Raw genomic sequence first — 17,408 nt, forward strand, 5'->3', positions numbered from 1 at the left:
AAGGAGGGTAAATATTTTTCAGAGGCTGGTACTAATGGAGTCATTTAATGCTGAATAAATAAATAAATAAAAATTACAGACCTTTATTTGAGAAGCATAGGTAGAGCAGTTATAGTAAAATTCATAACTTACATCGCCAAATACAAACAGTAAAGAATTGTCTACTTCAGATGGCTTCAACTGCTTTTTATTGAAGACAGATGCTATTTAGGTCAAAACATTTGTGCTAGAAAATAACTTGTTATTCTCGCCATGAATAGTTTAAGTGATTTGTTTAGATTTTTAAAAAATCTAAATTAGTTTTCTCAAGTTACAGATAAAGAATGGCTTATTCTAGTTCAGCACGGGACTTTGTTGCACTTTCAGATCTGCATCCAAATCTTGCTCGTCCTGTAAGTCTCATAGACATAGTACTTTTGTTCTCAAATGAAATTGTATATGACTGTATTATATTACTGCAAAATTATGTAATTGACGTGTATTTAGATACTAATAGCATTAGTATAATTGTTAGATATAAAGTACCTTACCTTCTTTGTGTATAAACCAGCAAAATGAAAATTGATGCTGCTGTTGTCCATAGTGTGTGGATACCACAACTATAGATATTGACTGGACAATTCAATGTCTGAAAGTATCAGAGGCTTCTTTGTAATGTTTTAAATGGATGCTGAATTAGTAAAGACATGTACAGAGTCAGCATTATGTGGTCACAATACATCTGTAACCCACAATAGTCTTTCACTACAAGCTATGAACGTAAGGCCCAATCCTGGAGTCGTTACTTGTGTGCTCATTCCCTCTGAGCTAAATAACATAGTCCTGAATTATTCAAACAAAACTCTTGTTGAATGGTGTGGTGTTTTAACTGGATAAAAACCTCACAGTTACATGTCGGATAAGATTGTTTCTTGTTTCTTTAGAACAAAAAGCAGGTTTTGCGGTTGTCAGTTTATCAGGAGCTAAGAATTTTGCTTGTGGGAGTACAGGAGAGTAGGATGAACCAAAAAGTAAACTTAATGAACAGCAAAGCTTTGTAGTTGGTAGATTCATACAGATGTTTGAGTATGAAATTTTTTGTTGTTGTTGTCCTGATGTGAGCGAGGACCGTCATCACTGGAGTAAGAGCTGAACAAGGGGGTGTGCTGTAAAACTCAGTATTTTTCTCTTTTGTGTTTTATATGGTTGAATAAAAAATAGGAAGTCTGGGGGGCACAGTTTTTCATTCTTTGCTCTCCAAGATTATGCTTTTAATATGGGAGGGAGAAGGCTACCTTATTCTCTGTTGCAGTACCTCCCACCCTTCACTGCGTAGCCCTCCAGCGATAACGTGTCTTCTAAGTGTTCAGTGCTGCTGGGAGTTGGAGACTGGAGAACAAACCAGAGAGGCAGCGTTTCCACAGGGATGCACTTGCGCGCTGTGGTGCGGTGTTACAGCCGTATCTCTCTATGCAGCTTAAAGTAGATGCACGTCTACATAGCTGTATGCCCTGCGGAAGTCCTGATGCTTGTGAAGAGTGTGAAAACAAGGAGTTTTCCTGTTCCCACAGCTTTTTATTTGGGAGGGGCACAATTTAACCCCTTTTTTCTCATTTATTTAAAAAAAATGCAAGAGAAATCACAGAAAAGGGGTGAACTAGGAGAGGGAGTTTTATACGCTCTCACAGCAGTATTGTATATTCTTTCCAACTTTTTATAAACTCCTGATCTCCAGCAAAGCTAATTTCAATCTGTCATTCACAGTTACTCCCAAATACAGTGGTCCACTAACTCAGTTAAAAGCTTTTATTTTACAAATAAAACTAATCTTGAATATTGCAATTAATAACATATAGTAAAGAAAGTATTTTCCTAAAAAAGTAATTCACCAGTATCTCATGATAGAACGATCAGTATAGGACCTTAAAACAGTTGAGCACGCCTCATTCAAAGTCCTATTTTTTTTACTTTGCACTTTATTTTTTAGAAGTGAAATAGATTAAAGTCTAAGAAACTTGCAACGTTGTTAATGCTAGTCTCATGATCTGGTTGAGCGGCCTTAAGAAATGCTCTGCCAAAAAAGGCAAGCATGGCCTGCTTCCTCATTGCAGGCGTGTTCTGCTCCTCCTCTTTTGGTGAAACTAAACTTTTGTGCAACTGCTTGTGTAGTTGCACAATAAGCTGATCAAGGAATGATCTCTGGAAGTTTTTTCTACACCCCCCCCCCCAAAATAGTTTCCAGCCAGATCACTTCCTTCTGCCAGCTTGCTGTGCAGGCTTAGTGCTAACACGAGAGAGGTGAATGTATTTGCAGCAGGGACAGGGGAGATTGCTTTTGGAAACTGCAGATGAAGAGTCATCCTAAATGTCAGTTCTTTTGACTGGTGGTGAGATACAGGCTATGTTGCACTCTGATTTAATGGAAATGCTTTTTGGTGTTTGGTTTTTTTTTTTTTTTTTTAAGAAACAAAACCAAAACTAGAAAAATAAAATCCTAATCTAAATCACTACATGTTGTGGACAGATAGAAAGTATTCTGTTAGAAAGGCTGGAAGAACTAGGATATTACACTGTTGTACCCATATGTCCTCATAATGAGTGCATCTCCATCACTGTAGGATCAGACAGTTACCTTGCTCCATCTAGTGATTCAAAGGAAACTGGGAACATGAGATCTAATTTTTGACCACGTGTCAATGTTGTTACAGTGAAGTCAGTCAGGTTGCATTGCTCTGTGAATAGGTGCAAAATTCAGTCCGTGTGGATTATTAAATTGTTACGCTGCCCCTTGCTAGCTGACTGCTGGGGTTCCTCTGCTGGAACGAGAAAGTCGGGCAGTACTGTTAGCCCTTACATCAGTATTGCAAGGAAGCGCACACGTGAAGTGGAAGCGATGTGGCACGCTTCCTGTTCTGAAGGACCCTTGCGGTATTGCAATGTCAGTCTCTCCTTCCAGTCCTTGTTACCATACCAGCTTTCATTGCTTACCTCTGAAATCCCAAACTAGCACTGCAATACTCTTCTCTCACACTGAGGAGGACCTTTTTTTTTAAAAAAAAAAAAAAACCCTCCACACAGCTATATATTATTAATATATATATTTTATATATATGTATCTTTCTTCCTGTGTGTGTTTGCTCCTAGTAGTTTTGTTTGACAATTGAGACCGGGGTGCTTTTGCATAATAAATAAAGGTTTAGCAAAGCAGAATAAGATTGATTTTGTTTTGAATCATCAAAAAAGTTCATTGCCTAAGCTCCCTTTGTAGTCGGTTGACAGACAGATGGCAAGAAAGAGGCACCTGTAGAAATTTATGTTGCTTAGATGAGGATGGGATAAATGGCCCTCCCTGTGGATGTACACGTGTGCATCTTGGTGCTGACAGCAGGGGAAACCTTGGATGCTTAACTGTAAAATAAATCCTGTCCAGACTTTTCATGGTGCATTTAAGGAGATCTGAGACCTGTGCAGAGAGCGTGAAACAACAATATTGCTGCCTACCTGAGGAGAGATTGCTGTAGAACAGCAAAATTGTGAATGCTTTGGGTGAACTTTTGTCCTCCCATTGTCTTTACAAACAGAAACAGATGTATTTCTTCTAATATTTTTATTAGTCACTCTTTTTCTTAAAGTAAAATTGTATGTTTATGTTTTAGTCTTTAGTTCATATGGTACTGTGGAATAAATAGATTAAAATGATTACCAGTCAGAAATATGTTTATTATCATCAGTAGAGTACAAGTCCATGAAATCTAATTCCCCATATCCATCTGTGTTTAATATTTGTATTCTATAATCTTTTTATTTTTTAGAATGTAATCGGTGTGGTTATTGGGAAAACAGATGTCAGAGGCTTTCCAGACAGAAAAAGTACAGTCCCTTTTAACTGTTTTTACTTCATTTTCTTATACGGTATAATTTGGCATATATGACTGAAATCAATATTTAAATGCTAAACAGACTCCTTAGTGTAAAAAGTATAGAATAAAAACGCGCAAAAAAAAAATTGTGTGTGTTTGAGAACCAAGATGAAAGAGCAGCATTAGTTCGGCTAAACCTTATCAATTAGAATTTGTTTGGAAAAACTCCGTCATGGAAGTGTTTCAGGGTCTGAAGAAGATGGTACCGATATGAACCCCCTGTTATACCAATACGGCTGGAATTAATCTGGTCCCTTCATATTCATTCTCTCTTAAAACAGAAACATTCAGGAGATGTCTTGAGGAGTGAAACAAGCAATTTCTGGTCTGAGTAGCAGCAGCTTCATCTTATTGTATACTCCTAAGAAAAAATGGGAATAATACGTTGTTAATACAGCATTAGTTGGACATTGAAATAACCTATCTGCAGCTGAGGGTTGATACAGACACCTTTAGGAAGCACCTCCAGTGCTAGAGAGCCATTCCCGCTCTGTGTGAAGTGCTCAGCTATTCTATTGGCGTTGTCATCGTGCTGAGCCGCTCTAGTGGTGAATTTGTAGAAGGAAGTCGTCATCATCATCACCAGAAACAATTCTACATAGTCTGAAAATGTGGGAGTGCAGTGCTTCAGAGACTGATACCCTTTTGACCGTGAACTTCCCATAGAGCTGGAAACACTTTGTTTTATTCAGTGAAACCCCTCGGTACTACCTGAGCAGTGATACTGCCTGTGATCTGCACCTTGTATGTCATGGCGGTGGTCTCGTATGTGGGCACAGCCACCTAAAGACAGCCTGCCTGCTACAAAATTCGGGCTAGTATATACACTCATTCAGACCGTTGCTTCATGCGGTAGCCCTGTTTATGTGTTTGTCCATGCCTTGAATGTAGCATCGGACGGTTCTTTTATTTCTCTTGCATTAGATCTGTAAGTTTATACGGTGCTGCCTGAAGTGAAGTGATGTGGGTAGGTGGATGGGATGGTACAGGTACAACTACGGCAGGAGCTGTAGCCGTCCCCGTTCACGACCACACGTGTGTTTACTGAACAGTCTGCTGACCTCTAGTGGTATTCACCAGATTGCGGGTAGTAAATTCGTGACAAAATCTAGGAAAAGCCTCGAAATAATCGGTTTTATACGTATATTGTGGATTGAAATCCAGCTGTGCTAATGAATCGTAATAGTGCTGTTTATTTTTGCAGACATTGGGTCCGAAAGATACACCTTCAGTTTTACTATTCGTGATTCACCGACTTACTTTATAAATGTAACTTCTTGGGGCAGAGAAGAGTATATTAGATCACTTTCAGAAAGCTTTAGAGTTGGTGACTGTGGTAAGTTGGAGTTTATTCTTAACATGTTTCTGTTTGAATGTGGTTTTTTTTTTCCAGTAAATCAGTGTTATGTGTTTGTGGTTTTGCTATATTTTTCTCTGAGGACTCAGAAAACAGTCTAATTGGAAACAAATTGTTCAGTTATGTTAAGTATAAAGAGGAAAGGAATAAGATATCAAGGATTTAAATTCCAAACCAGTAAATATGTCAACAAAAAGACGAGATACAAATCCACTGAATGCAGCCACCCAGAACTTATCTATAGTTAATCCATCTAAATTGTTGCATTATATTCAGTTCTTACAAATTACGAAAAATAAACTCTGTAAAGGAGTTTGGTGTTTGTCTTCATTTAGTTACAGATATGACTATGATTGTTCATAAAAACACAACAAAAATCTTGTCTTTATTTACAGGCTGTGCTTTTGTCTTGTTAAGTCAATAGAAAGACTTTGCTGCCCATGGTTGCTAGATCAGAGTGTTTGGATAAAACTTGTGACTAGGAAGAGTGTGCACACAAGAGCTCAGCACCATTTTGTTTCCATTAAATGTCCTGAGGACTCCTGTGGGACTTTGGCTATAATGTGAGCTGTCGGGACAGATACGGTTTTCAGTATGAAAATATTTAGCAGTAGTTACTGCACGTATCTTTTCCTTTCCATATCAACCTTGAAAGCAACCATTTTTAAAAGCCACTTCTCTTTACACGTATCTATATTCAGTTTTCTAACATTACTTATCGATGTTTTATTTTAGTTACAATTGAAAATCCTTTAGTTCAGTCAAAGGAAGCAGAAAGGGAAGAAAAATTCAACCCTGTAACTCCTAGGTAAATTTAAAGCATAGACTGGTAAGATCTGATCTTTCCAAGGAGATAAAAGGTAATACTTGCTTTAGTCGCCAGCCAATTGCAGCAGCATGCAATTGGTAGAAGTTTTTGGGGTTAGTCTTCTGATGTAGCTGTACCTTCCTCCCTGTGTTCAACCACGTATGGTCAAATAATCTCGAAAGAGAATATATTTCTCGGTATATGGTCTTTGGAGTTTTGTCATGAAGTAATAATGCTCTTTGTAACTAAACAGAGTAAATTTCATTCTTTGAGTAAAGTCTACTAAAATTCTTTGAAATTGATTTGATTTTGCCAAAGTGTTTTATCAGACATAACTGTTTTATAGACAGTATATCCTTATCAAAATCCATTCACATGACATGTTTATCTAGAAGGTATTTTAATACACTATTTCTTACTTATTTGGTAAGGCATTGTCATTCCTTTTGTATCACGCAATGCATATATGTTGTCTTTCAGTGTATCCTCTAAAATCTGAACAATTTGAACCGGTGTATGAAACTAACTAACGTTGCAAGTCATAATTTAGATATGTTTTCACTTATCATAGAGATCTAAGATGTACATGTTAGATAGACTAATACACCTGTTCTTTAATTGGGATTTCTTTCCGAATTGGTCATATTCTAATATTTTTAATCATATGGCAGTCATAAGGATACTGCATATATACACATTAAATTGGCAAGTTAGAAGTTTTATGTTCTTGCTTACTCATCATCTCTAAGCTTTGTAGCAAATGTATAGCTGTAGTCGTTACACTCACTTTCTGGCTAAGCAGAAAGACGTAAAAGAACAAATGTCAGGTAGAAACTTCACTGAGGAAAAGAGCTCCCCTCTAAATCTATAGATTTCATAAGCAAAATCTATAGATTTCATAAGTAAAATATATTTATCCAGAATATATTGAATATATCTTATTTCCACTGGCTAACAGTGCATTATAAATATTACTGAGGTCATCAGGCTATTACTTTTGAAAGCACCACCTTACCAAATCCAGTCTGACTACAGTAGTGTCGTCTTATGTCACGATGCCAAAACCTCTCAGTTTACAGACATTTCGGAATTTATTTTAATTTTAGTGATTGATAAGGGCTGAAAGACTTACAAATATGTATTGTACATTGCTAGCAATTCATACTGGCTTTTCAATTCTAAATAAGTATAAAGCTTATACTTATAGTATAAAGTATAGTATAGTATAAAGTATAATAAGTCTTCCATAAGAGAAAAGTATGTAATTTTTAAAAAATCATTTTAGAACAGATTAATTCCAACTTTTCCATATCTTTAGGGAAAACAATAAAGGAATAAATCAGCCGTTATTTTCTCATGTGAATTGAATTAACATTTTATACTGTTAATATATTGGTGAGTGAAATGTTGATCAATGTGATTTGTCTTGTCCATACTATCTAGTTGCTACAAACTATTGCTCAGTGAAAATCATTCAGTGGTCAAAATGTCTTCATGTTATGAAATGGACACCAAACTACTTTCCCTGTTGCATCTGCCTGTCAAGGAGCCCCAGGACTATTATTCACTGGGTGATATCGTTGCAAATGGACAAAGCCTTGATGGAAGAATCCTTAATGTGCTTGCAGCTGTCATGTCAGTAAGTTAAGGACCCACAACAGAGTAGTGGTTTTCTACTGTACCATGGGTAACTGAATTGCCTTAAGTGTGAATATGGATTTTGGGACTCACAGAGGACAGGAATCACTAGTTTTGTTTGTTTGTTTAGGTTGGCAGTCACTTCAGCTGAGTTACAATAACCATACAAACTACTTGAGGAGATTTTTATCAACAACATGAGGGGGGAAATTAAGGGGATGGAAATGTCCTACATCCGTTGTCTTTTTTAATTCATGCATGTGCAAGCAGTAGATAACTTGAAATTTGTAAACTGCAGATTTTAATAAAACAAAATATGTCCCTTTATCTTGAAGTAAAATTACTGTTGTTAAACTTTTAGTGGTGTACGGGGGTGGGGTGGGGTGTTAGTGGTCTACAGGGTTTTTTCCCCCTTTTTTAAACTCTTCTGTTTTCTAGGTTATCACTTTTACTCTCCTAAACACTTAGTAGAGGAAAAGTGACTGCTTCTCTTTCTTCTTAAAGGTTGGGGAGCCAAAGTATTTTATGACTTCAGACAAAAGAAAAGGTCAGAGATGTGAAGTAAAGCTGTATGATGAAACAGAGATGTCTTTTCCAATAGTATGGTAAAATGTTTTTTAATTCACTAACATACACAAATTAATGCAAGGGTAGCTAAAGAAACTAACTGTAATACATACTGTTATAACACTGTCTTTTAATTTAAATGTATGTTATTTGGGTGGCAACAGTGATGAGGCAGCAATGTACACTAAACAGAAGCTTAAAAAAGAGATTCATTAGAGTGACCTTATACATATTGTCTAGTTTTATGACTTGCTGACAGACTGCTAGCTCATGAATGGCAAAAGGAAGCTTAGTTCCAAACAGTTACATTTTTTAATGTGGAAATTTGAACTAATTCAGGAAATGGCATTTAAAAAGAGCTGCAAAGGCAGTACATTTCTTCCACAAACTAGGGGGGAAAAAACAGGAGCATGCTTCATGTTTAAAGCCAAGCAGAATTAACAAGTGGAATGGAAATAGGTTGAAATAGTTTTTAAATGTTTAAAATAGCGCAGAAACATTTTGATGCTACTTTGGCCGTATTTTCAAACTGTATCCCATTTACAAACATGATTATGTCCATACCATTTACGCATGTAAATAGCGATTTGTTTACACGGGAACTTTTGCATTTTGCCCCTAGTTTGTTCAATAAACTCGTGGCTTATCTACGTGCAAGGGTAGGTGGGTATTCGTTTGCACTGGCTTTGCTGTCCGTTGGTTTACTGACCTTTGTTCCCTAGATAGAAGTAGCAAGATAGCATTGCGCTCTTGTGTCTGAGTTAGAAAACATATTAGCATTCAGTGTGAAGCGTAACACAGTTAATGTATACACATGAACACTAATAAGCATCTATGGTATGAAATTTTCTAGCCCTTGGGCTGCCACCAATGTTAATTTGCAGTAGCAGCTCCGATACTCTTGTTTCAGTGCTGGTACGTAGCTATAGAGAGCTGTATACTTCAGGAGTCCTCAGAAGCAGAGATTAGGTGGTGTTACTGTGGTCACCCTAAACAGTGCCTTCTGCGCTTTCATGGAGCCGTAGGTAGAGGCAAAGATTCAGGAAATCCCTGAGCAACAGTGTTGTAGTGAAGATACTTCAGAGGCCATCAGTGAAGAGGTGGCTGAGCAATGCTAGATGAAAAGCAAATATCTTAAATCTTTTTCCAAGGATTAAGAAAAAGAACCACCAGAACAAAACCGTGCTTTGGCAGTATTCTTGCCATCCAAACTTACGAGGAACTGAATGAGATTTTATCAAGGGACCTAACCATCAAATTATCATTTTTGAGGGATACCACTGACCTCACTCTAGTCTCATCATCCACAGTTACAAGGATTCCAGTGTTGGAAAGCCAGCTGAACATCTGGCCTAGTGATGTGAGCAATCAACTTGTTCCCACAGAAAAGGCTCAGCTGCTAAGCGGTTATTTTAACTGTGATTTGCTTTAGTTAGAAATTACTTTTGTCAAAGCTCTGAAATACACACAGTATTTTTCCAGGTATATTGTACATTGGATCATTTTGAACAATCTAATAGCCCTTTATTTTATCCTGTTTGGCATGGGATAAAATAGGGACTGTGTTAGACCGTGCATAAAGCATCCTGGCTGGCTGCAAACTAGATGCCTGTGGATATACATGGCATTTCATTTGCATGCGCATGTAACAAAGGAGTTGTGTCCCCTTTGACCAATTTAATTATATTATTTAGTAGTTTAGTACTAAACAGTTTGAGTGCTGTTTCAAAAATGTTTTGATACATTAACTTTTTTTAATTTAGTTGGGATAATGAATCTATCCAGCTTGCACAGAGTTGGATCCCACGAGAAACAGGTATAATAGTCTGGGTTTTATGTTTTTACTGTCGCTCTTAACGTGATACTTATTCTACAGTAACGGGGTTTTTTTCTGTGCACAGTAATATTTGCATCAGATGTGAGAATAAATTTTGACAAATTTAGGAACTGCATGACTGCAACTGTGATATCAAAAACCATCATTACAACTAATCCAGGTATGAGCTGTTGAAGTATTGCTTTGGTATCAGTAATCGTTATAGACTAGAATGCACGAATTAATCTGTTGAAGGTCTGATTTCTTCTGCCTGCTTGCCTCAGAAAGCTTCCTGCTTCTTGTCTGTTATGTAGTGACCAATGCTTTTGGCTTCCACCCTTTTCTCTCTTTTTTTTTTTTTTTAATTTTATCTAAGCAGCCTTCATATATTCCATGTAGGACTAACAGTTAAAATAAAAAGACAAAAGCATCTCTTGGCTAATTCCAAGAAACAACGTGTTGGTGCTACCAGAATACAAAGTTGTAAAATATAATTATGCTGTTATTTTTACATGCTACATATATTAATAACTTTAAAAAATACACTTTCAAGAAACAGCAGAAGCAAATGTTCTCTTCAGCTTCATAAAAGAGAGTGCAAAATCAGGAGCTTTGCATGATAAAATGGAGGAGCAGTCAAAAGAATCCGTTAACTGTAAGCATGGATCCAAACACTTTGATTTTATTGAACTATGTAGTGTAGTTTCACAGTGCAGTTGAAATTTCAGGTTCTTGCTCTGTGTGTTCATAGAAACAAAACTAAGGTATAGCCTGGCCGAATACTTAAAGTTGGGACTGTTGTTACTGGGGCCATGCCTTATAATATCAGTTCTGTATCTTCAGGGTTGGTGACTGTGCCCACTTGCACCCCGTCTGGCATGTTCTTTCTGTCTCGAACAAGTACGAAAAATGGAGAGGGAAAGTATTTTTTGTCAAAAACTTGCTTTGGGGGATACAAGGATTAAATATTAGAGGTTTTCCTGATTTGAATCCCCTTTTGTTTTATTTTTGTCCCCAAATGACAAGCCTGCTTCAAAAGGAAGGTGTGTGGGGCTTTTCTGGTGCTTTAGATCAAATCCTCTCCTTTTTCTTACCTTAAGATCCTTTTTTGTTATTGTTCTTCTGTGTTGTTTCTTTCTCAGTCACACTTAACATGTCTTTTTAACTTTTAGTGGAGACTATAGTTGATGTTTATACTGTGGAACAGCTGAAAGAAAAAGCTTTACAGAGTGATGGGAAACTTGAACCAGTCTATGGCATTATTTATGGCTACATTTCTACCCTGGACATTGATGATAATGCATCCAAAGTTATTCGCAACAGATGGTAAGCAACTGCCTGTTTTAAATTTGTATTAAAAAGTGCTTATCCTTCTTGCCCTGACCCAAATTAGATGGAAGAATATTTTAGCCCCATTTCGGACAAGAAAAAAAACTCTTCTGGAGGACGCCATGTGAATTTCTGTTGTGTAGACTTCCAGAAGTAGCAAGGAAGAGGAGCTGGCTTTATGAAGGACTTGTTCTTTCTGGTCCTAGAGGAGCGAAGAAGAAAGAGGCCATTTTGTCCCAGACAGACTTAAGAGTTTAGAAGATGAAGATTTTTTTTTTTAAAGAGGAAAAAAGTCTCTTGGGAAATCTCAGTCTAGAAAGCAGTTTCAAACAAGGAGGAATTGCATATATGCATTAATTATCTTCTTATGTTTCAGTTCAATATGCCGTTTTCTGGTGAATGAAATGTCAAACACGTGCACTTTCTGCAGTGACATCTCTTCAGATTCAAAGTCAACTTTTGCAAGCTTTGACATACTCGTTGATCTGACAGATCACACAGGCACTCTTTATTCTTGTTACCTGTCTGACTGTGTAGCCGAGGAAACATTAGGCTGCACAGTAAGTAGAAATGAATTAGCTTGTTCTTAACTGATCTGAGCTGTGATGCCTGATGAAAATCACAAATATATGTAAATGTTCTTCACACGTGTGTGTGTGTGTATACTGGTTTAAAAAATTGCATATGGATATGGATACACACACACACTTGGCTTTTTAAGAAGTCAAAAGTTAGAAGTCAGTAGCTGCTAATAAGAAGAAACATGTTAAATGTAAGAGTGAATACCCTATTCAGAATACCGCTTTATTGTAATTAATTTACACTTTTCTGAGAACGTGGTTGGAATTCCCCAATTTTGATTCTCAAACACCCTGCAATTTATTCTGATTAATCTGACTGTCTTCGTACATATATTACACCAAACACTATGTTAGAAGAGGGAAAATACAGCTTAGAAATGTATAAAAAAGGTACATATATTACACCAAACACTATATTAGAAGAGGGAAAATACAGCTTAGAAATGTATAAAAAAAGGCATAAGATGCTCTTTTAATCATCAATTTGTTGTGGAGATGTTGTTATAACTATGTGCTGAAGAAGTGTTCTGTGATGTCCTGTTATTAACAGGTCCATGAGTTCCTCACTCTAACAGAAGACAAGAAGACTGCATTGAAATGGCAACTTCTTTTGGAACGAAGCAAGATTTATTTTAAAGTTAGTATTTAACGTTAATTTAAAACAGTGGCTGTTTCCCATTCTGTAGTATTGAAAAATTCCATGTCAGTTCTGCTGAACTTTTTAAAATAAGGATTAGTTTTTCTACATATTCTGGACATTCCAAGTAAATAGTCTTTGTCATAATTTCAACATTAGGGGATGTACCTGCAGGATCAGATATGCAGGCCTCTTTCAGGCAAACTACGAAAGACACAAACTGCCCCTAGCCAATACTGATTAAGAAGCTGGTATTTCAAAAGCACGTATACATGATTTAGCCACTGACTTCCATGGCTGTAGGTTTATAATGAATGAAGTTAACACTATCAGTTTGCAAGAATAAGGCTCAGTCACTATATGTAACAGACTGCATGGTATATGGGGTTACCCAAGTATATTTCTTAGTTACCTGTATTTTTGGAAATAATGTGATTAGCTATGTCTAAAATCTGCAATTCTCCTTAAAGCAACAACAATATTAGATTCACACACCTGGAGCAATTGTTAAAAGATCTGCTATTACTTGCAATATTCTTTACTTTTTTCAATTGCATGCTGTATACTGGACTGGATTCCTTTTTCATAAAACTGCCTGTTCTAGGACAATGCTAAACTGACTCCCTTTTTTAAACTTGCCCTTCTTAGCAAAACTGTTCTTACTCTCCCATCTCCCCCACCCTCTGCCTCTATTTCCAGGAAAAAATGAAAGCGTTTCACTTCAGTGGTGACAGGTACATAGCATAAAATGTGTGTACTCATGTATAAAATAATGTAAAATACATATAACCAAATCTGTCAATTAAACATGCTGTGTGATATTTGAGAATAATATATTTCAAAGTGCTATGCTGCAGTAAAACCAAAGACCCTTAATTATTTTTACAGGTTACTTTGTCACCCAGTTGGAGAACCGGACTGAAAGTGAATGTTCTTTCATGCAAACTGGCAGACCCTATAGAGGCCAGTCACAGCTTGTTGGGAAAAGAGATTGGAAATAAGAGATTATACTATGTGGCTTGACAACAGACAGGAAAAAGCCTATTTCTTCACTGTATTATTAGAGGTAGAATGCTGTTGTCGTCGTATTTTGCTAAGTATGTTCTGATGGTAAAGAAGGAATATGCATTACTAATCCCTGTAAGTGGGCTTCTGTGTTGATCTTTTTCAGGTGACTGTACTTTAAAAAGTGTACTAGGGCCTCAGCTTAAGAAAAGTTAGTTCTACCCCCCTTACCAGGGGGATGGAAGCTTTCTTCACTCAGTTTAGAATATATTTTAAAAAATCAGAAATAACAAGTAGTTCAAGACAGATCTGTTGAGCTGCTGTTTTTAACTGCCTTGCTACTTTCGTGCTGCTTTTGTGTTAGTTCAAAAAATAAAGACCCACTTTGAAATACTGCCTGGGTTTGTGGTGTACGTTGGTGAGTCCAAACACGGAACTTCTGGCAACGGCAGAGGCTTGGAAATAGCCATGATGTTTGCAAGGCTGCTTTTCTTTAGGGCAGACTAGTCTCACTACAACGGAGTAATTAATTACCAGGGACCTCTGACAACCAAACAATCAAGCGAAGACTATAAGCGGCAGAGAAGAAAGGACTCTTCTTCACCAAGAAGAGTTGTTAGCTAACATAAAGAACCTAGATATGTACATTTTGCCCTTCTCCATGTATTTTTTCCTATTTTTTAATCTATTTCTGTCCTTAGCTTCCCCTGCAGCTGGTGTATTTGTTACATTCATCAGTCCTCGCCTTCTGAGCATATTGGGAGTTGGCCTGTTTCAAATGGTAGGAAGATACTGCCGCCCTTCTCTTGCAAAGTATTTGTTAGGCTAGAACGCCTTGAGGAACTCCGATCGCCTCTGGTTCACTACCTACCCATTAAAGCAATGTGGCAGAGAGAAAACAACTATAAACCCGGTGAATTTTGACAAGCAATAGTCCAAGATTTCATCCCCCTACTCATGTGAGTGGGAACAAGGGACTAAACGCACAAAAAAAATGTTGCTGGTGTTGGGCCACTGCATCTCTCCTGTTGCAGCAACAAACAACTTCAGAGTATTAGCTGTTAGGGCTGGAAAAAGCTGAAGCAAATGTTTCCATTAACTTTAATCACAACCCAGCTCAGCAATCAATACACAGTGCTCAAGACCAAGCTACCACTGATGCATTGTTGCTGTTGCCATAGACGGTAACGTTTGACAGGCATGAAGAAATGGAACCAGTACAGAAAGCGAATTTTTCCTTCCTCTTCCAGAATTATTCACCCGAAGTTCCCTGCTCAGCCTAGCTCTGTTGGCCTGATGTCTCTACTTGGGCCAGCTCATCGAGTTGCGACAAATTCAGAGCACAGCTTCCCTGCTGACAGAGGTGGGCTTAAAACAAGGAGCATTTTGACTTCTAAGAGCCAGAGGCTGGTTCTGTTCAGACATAGTGGCTGAATGTTTGTTTCAGTTGGCCTCGGTTCCTTAGGCTTCCTTTAGATGAAATCTGAATTCTGTTCACAGCGTTTACGCCTCATCATACGAAGAACTTTTACACGTGCTTTAAGCCATTGGCTTAAGTCAAAACAGCGAACTGAAATGCCTGCACGTTTGCAGGATCAGCACCCAGCGCAGGTGGCGTATGGGTACGCACGCAGCTGGAGAAGCAAGTTGATAGAAAAACAACTCTCTCTCTTTTGCAACATGTTCTGCTTTCTTTTTACTGTGTGATCTGCAGTATCCTGGACCATGCTGCTCTTTCACAGAGGTGCTTGTCTTTGGGCTACAGTAATTTTCTCTGCAAGACTCTCCAAATGCACTTTTAAAACCAAAGTGGTTATTAAGATCTGGCTCCAATAAATGGAAGCCTTTAACTTTGGTGCTTGCACATATGTAAAAAAATAATCCATCTGTTTTTGTTAGAAATTAGTCAGTTCTGTGCAACCTTTGAAAATGGTAAGTTTTGATGTTTGCAGGGGGAGGGTTTCTTTAATTATATTTTACAACTTTGTCACTCCATTTAATTGAAAGAGAACTCGCTGTCATGCACTCTGGTAGAGAGTGTTAGATCAGTTGGAGTTTGGAAAGGGGAAAAGTTACACAGCGTGGCTTTTTAACAGCTGGAAATATTTAAAAACTCCAACTGTTGCACTGTGCTGTATAAGTAATGGTAATTGTTGCAGTTAGATTTTTATTAAAAATACACTTAAATCAATAAAAGTAAAAACACGTTTACTGGTCACCTTTACCAATGAGCTTCTTTATTCTTGATCTCTTGTATTATTTTACTTTTAGAAGCATATTTAAAGCTCAGTTTAGGAAAAAAAATCTGCCAAGCATCTGGCACGCTTCCTGCTGCATTACACCCCTTGGAGTGGGAGGGAAAGCAATCCTCATTTAATTTGTATATTTGAAAAACGCACGGAGGAATCGTGAAACTAATCTAAAAAGCAAACATCTTTTTATTGTAGAATACCCCAAGGAGAGAAATTCTTTCTGAAGCTGTAATTCTTGATTTACTGTTACACATACATCTTTGATTTTACATAGCCATGGGTGAGCTTTAGCTCCTACATCACCATTTTAACGGTTTAATTTATAATTTTTATTTTAAGGCAACACATTGGCAAAGCTCAAAGCATCGTAGAACAGAAGAGCGCACACAGTGACAGCCAGCCCAGCTCTCCTCCCCGGCTGTCCGGCACGCTGACTCCATCGACAGTTCCAAGGTACGGTTTAGGTATCAACCATCCGCCCCAAGCTGGGTTGGACTCCAGGTTCACAGCCTCAGAGGAGGCTGAAGCCTCCATGGAAATGGGGCCGTTTTAGTCAAGTGCCTTTCGAGGTCACGGGTTACGTGCCTTTGACGCATGCCAGCCCGTTTAGACGCCTGGGCCATGTAAGTGTTTAACGTACAGGACAGCTTGTGCGTCTCTTCGTTCACCAGATGTTCCCAAAAGAGCCTCTTCCGACGCAGACAGGGTCCCAGCCCAGCGCAAGGTTAGGATCCACGCGTTTGCTGCGCCACCTTAAACCGCATGGAAAGGATGTCGCTTATCCCAGCCTCTATCTCATCGTTGGCCTGCACTGATCCAACTCCTTTGGGAGTCCCCGTCAGAAGCAAGTCCCCTTCTTCCAGGGTGAATATTTCGCTGATGTAGCTGATGAGGTAAGGGATGGAGAAGATCATTGAGGAGGTCTCCCCCTCCTGCCTCAGCTTTCCATTCACCTTCAGCCAGATCTTCAGTTTGTGAGGGTCTGGGATCTTCTCCTTGGGCACAAAGTCACTGACCGGGCACGACGAACTGAAGCCCTTGGCCAAGGTCCAGGGCAGACCCTTCTTTTTGCACTCCTCCTGGGTGTCCCTGGCCGTCATGTCCAAGCACAGGGCATAGCCCGCCACGTGCTCCATGGCGGCCTCCTGGGACACGGCCTGGGCTCTCTTCCCGATCACCACCCCCAGCTCCACTTCGTGGTGCAGGCTGGTGCAGTAGTAGGGCCGGAGGATGGGCGAGCCTTCGCGCACGTAGGCCGAGGAGGGCTTGAGGAAGAAGAGGGGCTCCCGGGGCGGCGTGCTCCCCATCTCCTTGGCATGCTCGGCGTAGTTGCGGCCCACGCAGACGATGTTCCTGCCCCACTCCCAGAAGCGGGACAGGGGTTTGGAGGAGGCCATGGCCGCACCGGGTCTCCTTCCCCGGAGACCGCGGGCGCCCTTGGGGCGTCCTTGCCGGGCCCGGAGCCGCGCTGCCGCCGCCTCTCCTCCGCCCCGCTCTCCTTCCTGCCTCCTTCCCGCCC

The 17,408-nt window shown here is 38.9% G+C and overlaps 2 protein-coding genes across 2 annotated transcripts; one reads left to right on the plus strand and one right to left on the minus strand.

Moving 5' to 3' along the window:
• Positions 1-753: 753 nt before the first annotated feature.
• MEIOB (meiosis specific with OB-fold) lies at positions 754-14,015 on the plus strand. Its single transcript, XM_075515338.1, has 14 exons — positions 754-759; positions 924-1,010; positions 2,504-2,593; positions 3,792-3,849; positions 5,104-5,235; positions 5,992-6,064; positions 7,508-7,703; positions 8,207-8,307; positions 10,033-10,085; positions 10,171-10,266; positions 11,258-11,411; positions 11,791-11,974; positions 12,546-12,632; positions 13,521-14,015. The coding sequence occupies exons 1-14, from the start codon at positions 754-756 to the stop codon at positions 13,653-13,655; spliced, it is 1,452 nt and encodes a 483-aa protein (XP_075371453.1). The 3' UTR covers positions 13,656-14,015.
• A 1,829-nt stretch (positions 14,016-15,844) lies between these two features.
• Positions 15,845-17,371, minus strand: FAHD1 (fumarylacetoacetate hydrolase domain containing 1). The gene has a single exon (XM_075514733.1). It carries the CDS (start codon positions 17,284-17,286, stop codon positions 16,615-16,617), a length of 672 nt encoding a protein of 223 aa, XP_075370848.1. The 5' UTR covers positions 17,287-17,371; the 3' UTR covers positions 15,845-16,614.
• Positions 17,372-17,408: the final 37 nt, after the last annotated feature.

This window comes from Mycteria americana, chromosome 12, assembly GCF_035582795.1.
Source record: "Mycteria americana isolate JAX WOST 10 ecotype Jacksonville Zoo and Gardens chromosome 12, USCA_MyAme_1.0, whole genome shotgun sequence".
Lineage (NCBI taxonomy): Eukaryota > Metazoa > Chordata > Aves > Ciconiiformes > Ciconiidae > Mycteria > Mycteria americana.

What these genes read in the sequence shown, in the direction of transcription:
- MEIOB (XM_075515338.1), top strand. An exon ending in AGAGTAGGATGAACCAAAAA is followed by an intron (nt 1,011 to 2,503) that starts GTAAACTTAATG and finishes TGTTGTGGACAG; the next exon opens with ATAGAAAGTATTCTGTTAGA. An exon ending in TGCTTGCAGCTGTCATGTCA is followed by an intron (nt 7,704 to 8,206) that starts GTAAGTTAAGGA and finishes TTCTTCTTAAAG; the next exon opens with GTTGGGGAGCCAAAGTATTT.
- FAHD1 (XM_075514733.1), bottom strand. Translation starts at nt 17,286, where the DNA reads ATGGCCTCCTCCAAACCCCTGTCCCGCTTCTGGGAGTGGGGCAGGAAC.